This window comes from Nelumbo lutea, chromosome 8 (genome assembly GCF_056320005.1).
Source record: "Nelumbo lutea isolate HS-2025 chromosome 8, American lotus-T2T, whole genome shotgun sequence".
Taxonomy (NCBI): Eukaryota; Viridiplantae; Streptophyta; class Magnoliopsida; order Proteales; family Nelumbonaceae; genus Nelumbo; species Nelumbo lutea.
Genome location: NC_142691.1, coordinates 10196874 through 10208675, shown reverse-complemented (window position 1 = coordinate 10208675; position 11802 = coordinate 10196874). Strand labels below are relative to the sequence as shown.

General features: G+C 36.9%; 2 protein-coding genes and 1 pseudogene across 4 annotated transcripts; 2 read left to right on the top strand and 1 right to left on the bottom strand.

Annotated features, from left to right (window-relative positions):
* Positions 1–5222: 5222 nt before the first annotated feature.
* LOC148842645 (rop guanine nucleotide exchange factor 9-like) lies at positions 5223–8777 on the top strand. 2 transcript variants are annotated; one of them, XM_088958920.1, is made up of 7 exons: positions 5223–5893; positions 6379–6495; positions 6827–6981; positions 7087–7161; positions 7240–7512; positions 7597–7914; positions 8005–8777. In XM_088958920.1, the coding sequence occupies exons 1-7, from the start codon at positions 5602–5604 to the stop codon at positions 8428–8430; spliced, it is 1656 nt and encodes a 551-aa protein (XP_088815046.1). In that variant the 5' UTR covers positions 5223–5601; the 3' UTR covers positions 8431–8777. The 2 variants fall into 2 exon arrangements, with proteins under 2 accessions (XP_088815046.1, XP_088815047.1); XM_088958921.1 differs by having other exon boundaries at positions 5227–5893; positions 7666–7914.
* Positions 8778–8835: 58 nt separating this feature from the next.
* On the bottom strand, positions 8836–9985 carry LOC148842644 (photosystem I reaction center subunit VI-2, chloroplastic-like). The gene is made up of 3 exons (XM_088958922.1): positions 9754–9985; positions 9508–9634; positions 8836–9168 (listed from the first exon to the last, which is right to left on the bottom strand). Exons 1-3 carry the CDS (start codon positions 9879–9881, stop codon positions 8989–8991), a joined length of 435 nt encoding a protein of 144 aa, XP_088815048.1. The 5' UTR covers positions 9882–9985; the 3' UTR covers positions 8836–8988.
* A 626-nt stretch (positions 9986–10611) lies between these two features.
* On the top strand, positions 10612–11722 carry LOC148842643 (small ribosomal subunit protein uS17c pseudogene; annotated as a pseudogene). The gene has a single exon (XR_016103580.1). The product of XR_016103580.1 is annotated as a small ribosomal subunit protein uS17c pseudogene (transcript).
* Positions 11723–11802: the final 80 nt, after the last annotated feature.

The window sequence follows — 11802 nt, the reverse complement described above, 5'->3', positions numbered from 1 at the left end:
CTCAAGGAAGAAGCATAAAAATCTCGAGGGGATACAGGTTTTGTAGGGCTGCTGGCAAGGTTTATTGATGCATATCGTACTGTATTGTATCATAAGTGCCGGTTTTCAGGGTCACCAATATGGGAAATGGAAATACAGATTTTCAATAAATTTAATAATAATAATACTTATTTGCAAATTATTAATCAGAAAATATAAACAAAAGATCAATATGAAGAAGCGCTTGATTATATTAGCCTGAAAATTGGATAAGAAGTTTTTTTATTCAAGAGTTGATTATATTTATATTAAAGGACTTCAAAATCCTAAAAAATCGAAAGATCTCCCTATGAAGTGATAAAAGAGGAGATGAGTAAGGAAAAAGGTATTTATTATATAAAATTTTATCGGGTCGGCTTGAGCCTGATCCCACGAGCCTAAAATCATGTCCTAGCCCGAAAATGAATGGGCTGGGCTTGGCTGGTCCATTGGACTATCCAACCCATGAGCAGGTCTGCTTAGAAGGTCATTACATTTTGATAGTATTTTTGAGCCAAGGGAATTAGGGAATGCATAGTGATTCATGTAATACAAACTATAAGGAATTTAATAATGGATATGGCAGTTCACAGAAAGGAAAGAGAAAACAAGATTCATGTAGTCTGTCGTATTCTCCTATGTAGTTGGGGACAGCTTAGGTGATCATGATATTGGATTTTATTTTGGGGTCTCATTTCACCATCATCTAGAGTTTTATGCGATAGGGGAGCTCATTTCACCATTAACCAATCTTGGAAAACTAGCATATTCATTCGTTTGGTTACACGCGATCTGTAGATCCTTAGTGGTGATAGAAAAATGGTAGGAGCAAGAATGAAATCATTTAAAAAATCTGCTTATTTCACCATTAACCAATTGCATATGCTGAATGGAAAAACTAAAAATGGTAGGAGCAAGAATTAAATCATTTAAAAAATCTGGAGTAGCTTCAACAGGTGATAAAATGTGAAAAAGCAATTAAGATGGTTTATTCACCTGCGTGAAAGACCATGTATAATACCTATGAGAAGAAGTGATATGTTGCAAATTGAAGGGATTAAGAAGGGTGGGGAATAAAGAAAAACATATATGAGAAAAGTAATACAAAATGATTTAAACCCCAACAAACAGGGTTTTCATGTGGCCTACCCAGTTTTACTTATTTTGTTTTAATGGGTGAGATAAAATGTTTTGATGATGATTTTTATAGGAGGGCCTGGAGTCTCAACACATCGAAAAAATTTGGGGTATTGGGAACCTTCTTGAACATGACACGTTACCTTGGAACTTGGGTGTAGGGTAAAAGAGTAATTGCATTGGATATTTTTTTTTATGGAGTACGGACAGGCCCAATGCAGATTTTTGATTTCCACTGAAGAGCTATAAACATTCAAAATGGCAATAACCCACATTATATGCACCAACGCCCGCCCATGAATTGGCATCAATTCTGAGATTTTTTTTACCAAAATTCTGACCCTGAGCTGAACCGTCTTTCTCCCTTTTTTTTTAACCAAAAAAGACTAACAAGGTACTGATTGGATTGATGTGTCATGTGGAAAAGTTCTACAAAAGCAACAACCCCCAACTTCCTAAGTTTTATACGATACTAGGAGACCTGTGCGGGATTTGTTAAGTTAAAGATAAATAATAGAAACATATAAAAGTATACAATTGTTTTATATAATAATTAATAATCATTTATATTTTTATATACTACTTTTAATTTTTTTTTACAATATAAAAATAACAATAATTAAGTTTAAATAGGGTTGTTTATCAAACTTAGGGATGACAATTTCCCCATTTCCCCAATCCCCATGAGGACCCGCCCCAAATGAGATAGGTATTGGGATGATTTTCTTTCCACTGGAACGGAGACGGGGAAATTTTCATCTCTGTTGGTGGGGATGGGAAGAGCACTCCCTGCCTCGTGGGGACCCCGATCCCCGTCCCATGGGATTCTTGTTAATATATGTATATATGTATACATATATTTATATGTTAATATTTTAAAAAATATGGTTGAATATGTTTGAATCTTTTCTAATAGGATTGTAAATTTTAATTATTATTTTTTTATTTTTTAAATAAAATAAAAATAAAAACATAATGGTTGACATTATAAAGAATCATGTGGAGTGGGAATCCCCATGGAGACGGGGATGGGGAGAGGCTCCTCGTCCCCACTTGCCCTGTTGCCATTCCTAATCAAACTAATGAAATTGACTAACCCGATTTCTAGTATTTCCAATCGGCTTTGGTTCAACAATTTCCTAACCCGAATGAGTTGGATTAGTTTCTCTTTAGCCATTTGTAAATTGACTAAAATCGAATGACCCGATCAGAAATATATATTAATATTTTATATTTTAAATATATTTTTTAATACAAGAAAATGAAAAAATTCCAATATTTCCTAGGTTAAAATATTTTAGATCACAAATTTATTTATTTATAATAATGCCACAGTGATTTTTATAAAATTTAAATTTAAATTTTTAATTTTAAATCTTTCAAACAGGCCGACCAAACCGAAAATTGACTCAAACCGATGTAACTTGAGTGACCAACTCCCCAACCTAACCAGTTTGGACTACGGCTCTAAATAGTGGCCTTTCTAAGGAGAATCTTGTGAGAAGGGGAATCTAGGTTTCAGACTTGTCTTGTAGTTCGTGTGATAGCAGTGCTAAATCCACTAATCATTTGTGCATCCACTGCCTGTTTTCTGCTAAGTCTGGAGGACTTAACTCACAAGTTACTGGGCAAGCTGATTTCTTGGTTGTCTGTGACTACAAATTTTAGAAACTGTAATGTGTTAGATGTATTATTTTTTGTTTCTTGATGGTTCGTGTATTTGTTGTTTAGATCAATCAACCTATTCTGGGACTGATCTCAACCTCCTGTGTGTATCTCTTTCTCAATAAATATTACTTTACCTTTTTCCAAAAAAAAAAAAAAAACTCCCCAACCTGACTAGGTTGATTTGGTTGGAAAAACAACTTACAACTAAACCGAACCAACTCATGAACAATAGTTTAATCTCCAATAATTGTTAAAAATGTATAGCAAAAATACACAATAAATTAAATTTAAAAAGCTAAATAATGGTAGTTTAAACTCCAATAATTATTGATTATGCTATATTAAATAACTAAACAAAAATAGATTTATACACGATTATTGAAAATATATTTATAAGAGAAAATAATAAATAATTATTGAAATACAATAAATATTAATTTTAGTATATAAATATATAATAAATATAGAGTAAGTTTTAAAATTTTTATTAATAAACATTATTTTTTTGAAAGTTATTTTCTAAAATAAATTAGTTATTTATTTATTGAAATAATATCATTATTTAAATTTTAAAATATTCATAATTTTTTCATTTTAAGTATTTAAGATCTAGTTATGTTAAATATTTTGTCATTTAAAATATTTAGTTATTTAACTAAATATTTAAAATCTTAATCTATGTATTGTAATTGAAAGTTATTCAGTAAATATTTAAAATATTAATTTTAATAGTTTGTTATTTAAGATATTTAGTTATTGAAATATTTAAGTAATATTTTATTTTTAATGTTAAATTTTTATTATTTGAATAACATTTAGATTGAATAATCCAAAGTTGTAGTTTTAAGGAAGGCATCATGCGTTGTCCACCAAATACTTGACTACCATCAAAATCCTAAGAAAATAGGGCACAAAGCTTCCAACACTGAGATCAGTTTCATGGAGAAATATTCTCAATGATATGCTGCAAGTGATTGCGAACAGTGTGAGCAGAGTCTTGTGAGCACCCAAGTCGATTTCTCGAGTACTAACAAAAAAATAAATGAAAATAGAGGGCAAGTTAAAAAAATAAAAAAGTTTCAATCTGCGGACAAATCAGCTACACCCATGGGAATAGCCCTGGATCTGATGGGATATTGCCAACACACAGCCGCAAGTGGCTGTGAGTATGGTGTGAGCAATGTTTTTTAAGGACTGAATTCGAGTTCGGATTTGATGCATTGTTGATTTGTTGTAGTCCCGAAATCGGATTTGGTGCTTAAAATTGTTTTTTAAGCACTGTTTATTAAAATTGTGCTCAGCCATGCATTGGGAACGTTTCCCAATAAATAAAAAGATACAAGTATAAAAATATTCCCAATGCACGGCTGAAAAGGGCTGAAAATGGTGTAAATACAATTTTGTGAGGACTGAATCCGCCCTCTGTAGCCCCACCTTAGGTCAGGGGCCAGAAATACATGGAGGGAGGGCCGTGGATCATAACCGACGGCTAGTCCAACAGCCGTAGTTGAGTTTTTGAGCGTTTCAATCCAACTGTTTTTGCCCAATGACTTCACATTATTTGTTTTGCTAGTGTCACGCTATCTATCTTCCCTGGCCTGCCGCTGATAGAAAAATAGACCAACAACTCCAATCTCTAACACAATGAGAACTTGTTGACACTCCTTTTTTGCTCAGCCCATTTTATCCAGGTTGAACATATTTATATTTTCACTCTTCCCAAATGTAGCCAATACACTCTAGTAAATACTTTTAACAAAATAGAGATTTGGTAAAAAGAAACCATAATAAACAGTGGTTTTCAGTTTCCACATCAATGAAGAATACTAATGGATTTTGTTCAAGGGTAGTTTAATCATGGAGATGAAAGAAAGGGAGGTTATGACTTGTGACTTTGTGAGATCAGGACTATTCTCAGAAGGAGAGAATGAAGAATTTTATAATTTTCAGAAAAAAAAAAACTTGAATTTTGAAGTTTCTTCAGGCAAAATCTATGGTGTATCCCCTGTATAATAAAAGACATGATTGATAAAGTCCACCTTGTTAATAGTAAAGGTATATTTTATGAAGTAATCACATTTTAACATCATCACCGGTTGAGATCTGGGTTTAATGCGTGCAAGTAGTTGAACTCTGTTATTTATTTTTCTTTAGCTTCTGCTCTTTTTGCTTCCTTTCCTCTCTGTTTGTAAATTGTTCGGTTGCTCTTTTTAGCTTATAATTTACCCGCCCAAATTAGCAGCTGCTATTTTTATACATTTTAGAGAGAGAGAGAGAGAGGTGGTTTTCCTTTCATGCCTTCCCGGGCTTTCTGCAAGCTTTGACCCTTAAAAGCAAAAGCTCAACCGTTCAATCCTCTCCACACCCTTAAAATGAACCAAACAGAAATAATCACCCTCGTTTATTCACCACCTCTCGCAAACCACCTCTCCTTTTCTTTGTCAAAACATGCACCCCACGTTCCTTGGGCACAAGAGAACAAGAAAAACCCATTGAAACAACATCTCTACAGAGTTGAACATAATTGTCCAACTCAGGGAAAAAGAAGAGAAAGCTAGTCTCCTGTTCTAGTTTTCCTTCAAATCTAGCTCCACACTAGGGAGACAGGTTTCTCCTCTTTCTCCATTTCTTTTCTAAATTGATGATAACAATAGTTCTCTCCACCAACACCAATAGGTTGTAATATTCTGTTATTATCTCTGTTGAGCTTGACTGAGAATGCTTTTATGTTCTCCTGTTCCTTGTTCTTTCCCTAAAGCCATTGCTTGAGTATATACAATGATTCGAACTCTTAAGCGGGACCTAACCATTCAAAGGTCACAGTCCTTTAACTTCCGAGGACTGGTTGAGGATTCAGGACGTCAGACACATAGCATGATCCTTGAAAGTACCAATGGTGGATCCATGGATGAGAAACTACAGTTTAGAAGTCAGGGATCAAGAAATCCGGATTGCCCGTTGGGACGCCAACAGATCGGATCCGCACTTAGTCGCTCCACTGAGCCCAAGTCACGCTTCAGTAAGGAAGGAGGTGCAACTCCCCCCCAAAGCAAAGACAAGGTTCCCTCAGGCAAGTTACAGTATTTTGTTTCTCCATTCTCCTTGCGCTATGCTTGACCTTTGAATATCACGTTCCATTTTGGACAAATTATGCTAAGTTCAGGAATTCTCATATTTCTACCAATATCATTAGCTAAGAACATGAGAAGTAGCAGCTTGATACCATAATTTTTACATTTTAACAGCATAACATATTATGGTTTAATTGATAAAATTATATGTGCAACTCAAATCTGGTTTAAGTCAATTATGAATTTAGGATTTATCCTCCAATCTCCATAGATTTTGTGAACCCATGTGCTGTGCATCAAATCCACACCCAACCCTATTTCTGAAATGAACAGTTGACATATGAATCCAAAATTTTCCATTAGTTTCATATCTCTAGTGGTGACACTGAGTTTCTTGACCCTTTGTTTCAAAGATTAATCAAATCCTGTAAACCATTTTAGAACTTCATTAAAAATTTTCTTCTTTTTGGTGGGTTTATTTCAGATACGGAACTAATGAAAGAAAGGTTTGCCAAGCTTCTATTGGGTGAAGATATGTCAGGAGGAGGGAAAGGTGTTTCTTCAGCCCTGGCTTTATCCAATGCCATTACCAACCTTGCAGGTGCTTTAATATTTTTTTTTTCCAGATAAAGCAAAACTTTATTTGTTTTCAGGAGAATACGTAACAGCTCTTGGATATAACTTAATGAGCCTAAAGTTTGTGACAGGCTGATGGTTCATTGGTTGACTGTTTCTTCATGGTACTAGACCCATTTGATTCTAGTTTGGCAAAAATCATGCAGAAAATCCAAAATCTCTTTATTTATTTGAGACTGGGGCATAATAGCCTTAGGATTTCTTGCTTCAAAATGGCATCCGATCCAATTATGGCAATTCTAATTGCTTGCTAATTCTTTTTTCTTCTTTTTCTATTTTTTCCTAATTTTATGCAGCTTCTGTCTTTGGGGAGCAATGGCGATTGGAACCCATGTCTGCTGAGAGGAAAGCAAGGTGGAGAAGAGAAATTGGTTGGCTTTTATCTGTCACTGATCACATTGTTGAATTTGTTCCTTCCCAACAGAAAGCCAAGGATGGGACGACCATGGAGGTCTCTCTCTCTCTCTCTCTCTCTCTCTCTCTCTCTCTCTTATATGATATCATAATAGATGTAAACCTTCCACCTCACTGCCTCAAGATTTTCTTGATTCAATAGATAATGGTGACTCGCCAACGAACCGATCTACTTATGAATATTCCTGCCCTGCGCAAGCTGGATGCCATGCTTATTGTAAGTATTTGAGTAAAACCTTTCCATATGGATTAAATTGTTTTTTGTTTGCATCTTACGTTGGGCTTAAATGAACAGGAGTATCTAGATAATTTCAAAGACCAGAATGAGTTCTGGTATGTGTCCAGAGATGCTTCCGACGCTGAGAAAGGAAGCGGCGTGAGGAAAGATGACAAATGGTGGCTGCCAACTGTTAGGGTCCCCCCAAATGGGCTCTCTGAGGCAACAAGAAAATGGTTGCAATCTCAGAAGGAGTCTGTGAACCAAGTGTTAAAAGCGGCAATGGCTATAAATGCTCAGGTTATAGCAGAAATGGGAGTCCCCGAGAACTACATCGAATCTCTTCCCAAGGTAAAACATGGAGAAAGTTCATATAAACTTTTTCCTGCAGAACTCTAATAACTTCACTGATTTGTCTTTCTCATTTACATTTAGAATGGGAGAGCAAGCCTTGGTGACTCGATTTATCGAAGTATTACAGTCGAATACTTTGATCCTGTGCAGTTCCTCTCGACTTTGGACCTGTCAACAGAGCACAAGATTCTTGACCTGAAGGACAGGATTGAGGCATCGATTGTAATATGGAAGAGGAAGATGAACAAAGATGGAAAATCTTCTTGGAGTTCAGCAGTGAGCTTAGAGAAGAGGGAGCTCTTTGAGGAGAGAGCAGAGAGTATCTTAATCCTACTTAAGCAGAGATTCCCAGGCATCCCACAATCCACACTTGACATAAGCAAGATCCAATACAACAAGGTAAGGGTTGAAGATTGAAAGATCATAACTTTTCCTTTTTCCTGTTTCCCAATTCGATACGAGCTCAAAGCACTGTTGCTGAAATTACAGGATGTGGGACAGTCAGTTCTAGAGAGCTACTCAAGGATACTGGAAAGTTTGGCATATACAATCATGTCCCGAATTGAAGACGTTCTCTACGCAGATTCAGTCGCCCGGAATCCATCACTAATAGAGTCAAACAGAAAATCTGCAACAGAGACAACACCAGGGACGCCGGTGCGGTTCTCAAGCCCCGGGGAAGAGATGGAGAAATTGAATTCTAGGGAAGCACCCGTTTCAATGACACTATCGGATTTCATGGGTTGGCATCTGGACCCAATAGAATCTGAACAAACGAACGATTCATCTGAAAATCTAGAGGAGTACTTGACAGATGACAATGCAAAGTGGAGCAAACCTGCCAACATTTTACCAAAGAAACATTCCTACCTTGAGTCCTTGGGTGCCTTAAAAAGCCCAACAGCTCGTCACTAAAAATAAACATAGATAAGGAAGACAAAGAAAAGGAGGAAATGAGAGAAATATAGGAGAGAAGATGTGAGAGAGAAAAGAATTGGGAGCTTGGAATTCCAAATGTAAATGGTTAGACTCAAAACCAAAAGGAGCTTTTCAACTACAACTGGAATCTGTCTTGTTTCAATTGTAGTTAGGGAAATGTGACTATTGAGTGGCCTGAGTCTGCTTCTTATCACAGATAACATGTATTTTCAGTTTTTTTTTTATTTGTTTCCCAAATTTTCATCTCACTTCAATTTTTACCTGTTGTTTGACTAACACTGTAACAATGAGAGAAAACTAATCATCGTGACTGTTGGTTGCTATTTCGAGCTGACAAAGAAGAATGGACGACATGTAATTATGTAAAGTATAAACTAAATATAAGAATTGAAGTCCCTCCCCAATAATAATAGTATAATTTCACTGGTTCTGAATAACAAGCACTGAGGTTGGTCTTGAGAAGGCTTAAGAATACTTACATTCCGAACAAAAGAAGATAAATATCAACAAAATAAAGTGGGGTCAGTGAATAATTTAAATCTTTCCACGTGGTCCGAGCTTAGGTGGTAGTTGTGGGCCCTTCTTGATGGGTAGTATGTCCCCTGAAGCTGTGGCACTGAGGTAAGCAAGGGTGGAGGCACCTCCCAAAATTAAGAACTTGAGCAACAATCCTCTCTTGGTGAAAGGAGCAGCAAATGTCTCAAAGAACTTGCTCTGCATTTCCATAAAAAAGAAGGGTTTATTAGTAGAATTATATATTTGAGAATAATCCATGAAAACTGTTTTAAGTGTAGTGTCAAACACAGACATTAATACAAAGATGATGAATGCATAAGCACTAAAGCAGCCAAATGACCAGCAGATGGCTGGGAGTGGGAGTATGATCTGGCACACAAATAATGGCCTAATGGGTCCAACCCCATCTCCATGTGCACCAGGAGTGCAGCATGGTTGGATCAGATGGATTGAGAACTATGCGAATGGGTTCCCTTTCTGTTTGTTGGAAGCCCCAGCAGAAGAAGGGATATGGCGGATAGAGAAGGTGTGCAAAACCTGAATGGGGTTGTATGGTGAGGGGCCGTCGGAGCCGTACAAATCCCACTGCCCGGTAGTGTTGCCCAAATCCTCCAAATCGAAGTAGACACTCTTGTCGCCGTACTTCGCCACCACTGCGCCGGACCTGCATTTCAAGTAGAATACAATATAACAGTTGAGACGCCGCGCATCAAATCTGGTTTTAATTGCAGAACAAGATCCCGGTCGGAAGATTGACCAACTGGGTTTTGAATGGGTTGTTACCTAATGCTCGTCCTTGCCAGGGTGCGGCGAGATGGCTTGACGGAGAGCTTGGTCCCGGTAAGGGAGCTTCCGCCGAGGCCCTTAACAGCGACGGGTTGTACGGCGGCCAAGGTTGCTAGAGACGCCATTGCCTTTGATGCTGCACAAATGAGTTTCCTTGATTGCTTGTTTGCATGGTTTTGTATGCTTAGATTTTGAAAAATTGATACTTTGCCTGGATCTTCTGGGTTTTGCCAGGTGGAAAACCGGATCTTCTTTGGAGATGGATGGTATTGGAAACCCACTAAAGTGGTTACACGTTGGCTGTAGCCGGATAACCCTATCCTTTTCCTCATCTCATGATCCTTTAATTTATTCTTTCTTTACTTCTTGATTGTTAGTTTGGGATGAATTTTCATGCATCTCTTTGATTCATCGCCCTAAAACATACACTACAAGACAAAATCAAACCTCTCATGAGTTTGTACCCAACTCTTTTTGCCAATAAGTGTTAGGGGCCATTTCATAATGGACGAAGGGTATTATAGTAATCTAATCCAACTTCAAGGAATTCTTACGTAGAAATTTATTTTATGTTATATAATATGGATATAATGATAATATTTAGGGAGAATGACTTTTTAAAATGTTATATAATATTTTTATAAAATTAAATTATTTTATATTTATAAATATGCATATACAGCATATTCTAATATTTTCTACATATATATGCAATAAATAAAATACACCATTTTATTTCTTAAATTTAAAAGAAAGTATATTAATAGATATTATTCACCTTTTTCAGCAGGTTTATTTAACTGACTTTCTTTAAAATTACTAATTTTTCAAACCAAACATTATACAATTAACCTTATGGATCCGATTATAAAAGTTCATGAACCATTTCGTTTATTGAGTGGCCTGAGTCTGAGAAATGGCAGCCCGAACCCAAATGTTGTTAAACGTTGACCCATTTCTTTAACAAATAATCGGGTTATAAGGCTCGCTTCAAGTCCACACTCCCAATCCAACTCGGATCCTTTATATGCAGACCGGGTTGATGACGGGGCCCCAGTTGTGGGTCAATTCGTACATCTTACAAAGTTACTAAGATCCACTGATCAGTTGTCATGCCCACGGCCCACCCGCATTAATAAATCCCACACCCCTCTCATCCACAAAAGATAAAAGAGAAACAGAGGAGCTCCTCGCTCCCTCTCCAGTCTCCAAACACAAATACACAATGGTGTTAACTTATCCATCCTCCCTTCTTCAGCTTCCTCCATTGAACTCTCTGAACATAAGCTCTCCATTCCTTAATGGATCCACACCAGTTCATCTGCTCAACAAACCCTCTTCGTTCTTCTCAACATCAAAGCCATCTCCGCCTTCTTCTCTCCCTTCAGTTTGAGCCATGAAATCGTTGCAAGGGAGAGTAGTCTGTGTCACCAATGACAAGACAGTTTCAGTCGAGGTAGTGCGGCTTGCGCCCCAGCCAAAATACAAGTGGAGGGTCAGGAAGAAGAAGAAGTACCAATCTCACGACCCAGATAACCGATTCAAGGTTGGCGACTTCGTACAACTCGAGAAGAGCATGCCCATCAGCAAGACTACTGCGAAAACATGCCGAAGCCTATCGAGGCCGTGCCAGAAGAGCTAGGTCTTCCATTGGAGTCCGAAAAGTTTGAGTGAGGAATGTTGAGATTGAAATTTATTCATCATAGTCTCAACTGTACTGAACCATTCTTTTCCTTTTTGTTATCCTGTTTTTGTGTAGTTTATTTGACTGTTTTTAGTTGGGGTATCCCGTGATTTACGGATTGATTTGAGGTGATGTGTGCTCTCAGTCTAGGGTCGATATTGAAGTGTTCTGTATATATAGCTGCAATGACAAGCTTATCAGAATCAATTTTTGATGACCTTGCTGCAACGACTCTCTATTTTCTAGATAAAGGATTGAAAATCATTAATAGTTTTTGCACTGAATGACTTCAGGTAGGTTTTAAATTTCATGAATTTCTTAGTTTCCTTTCTTATTGACCGAGTTGTAATCTACAGTCAGCT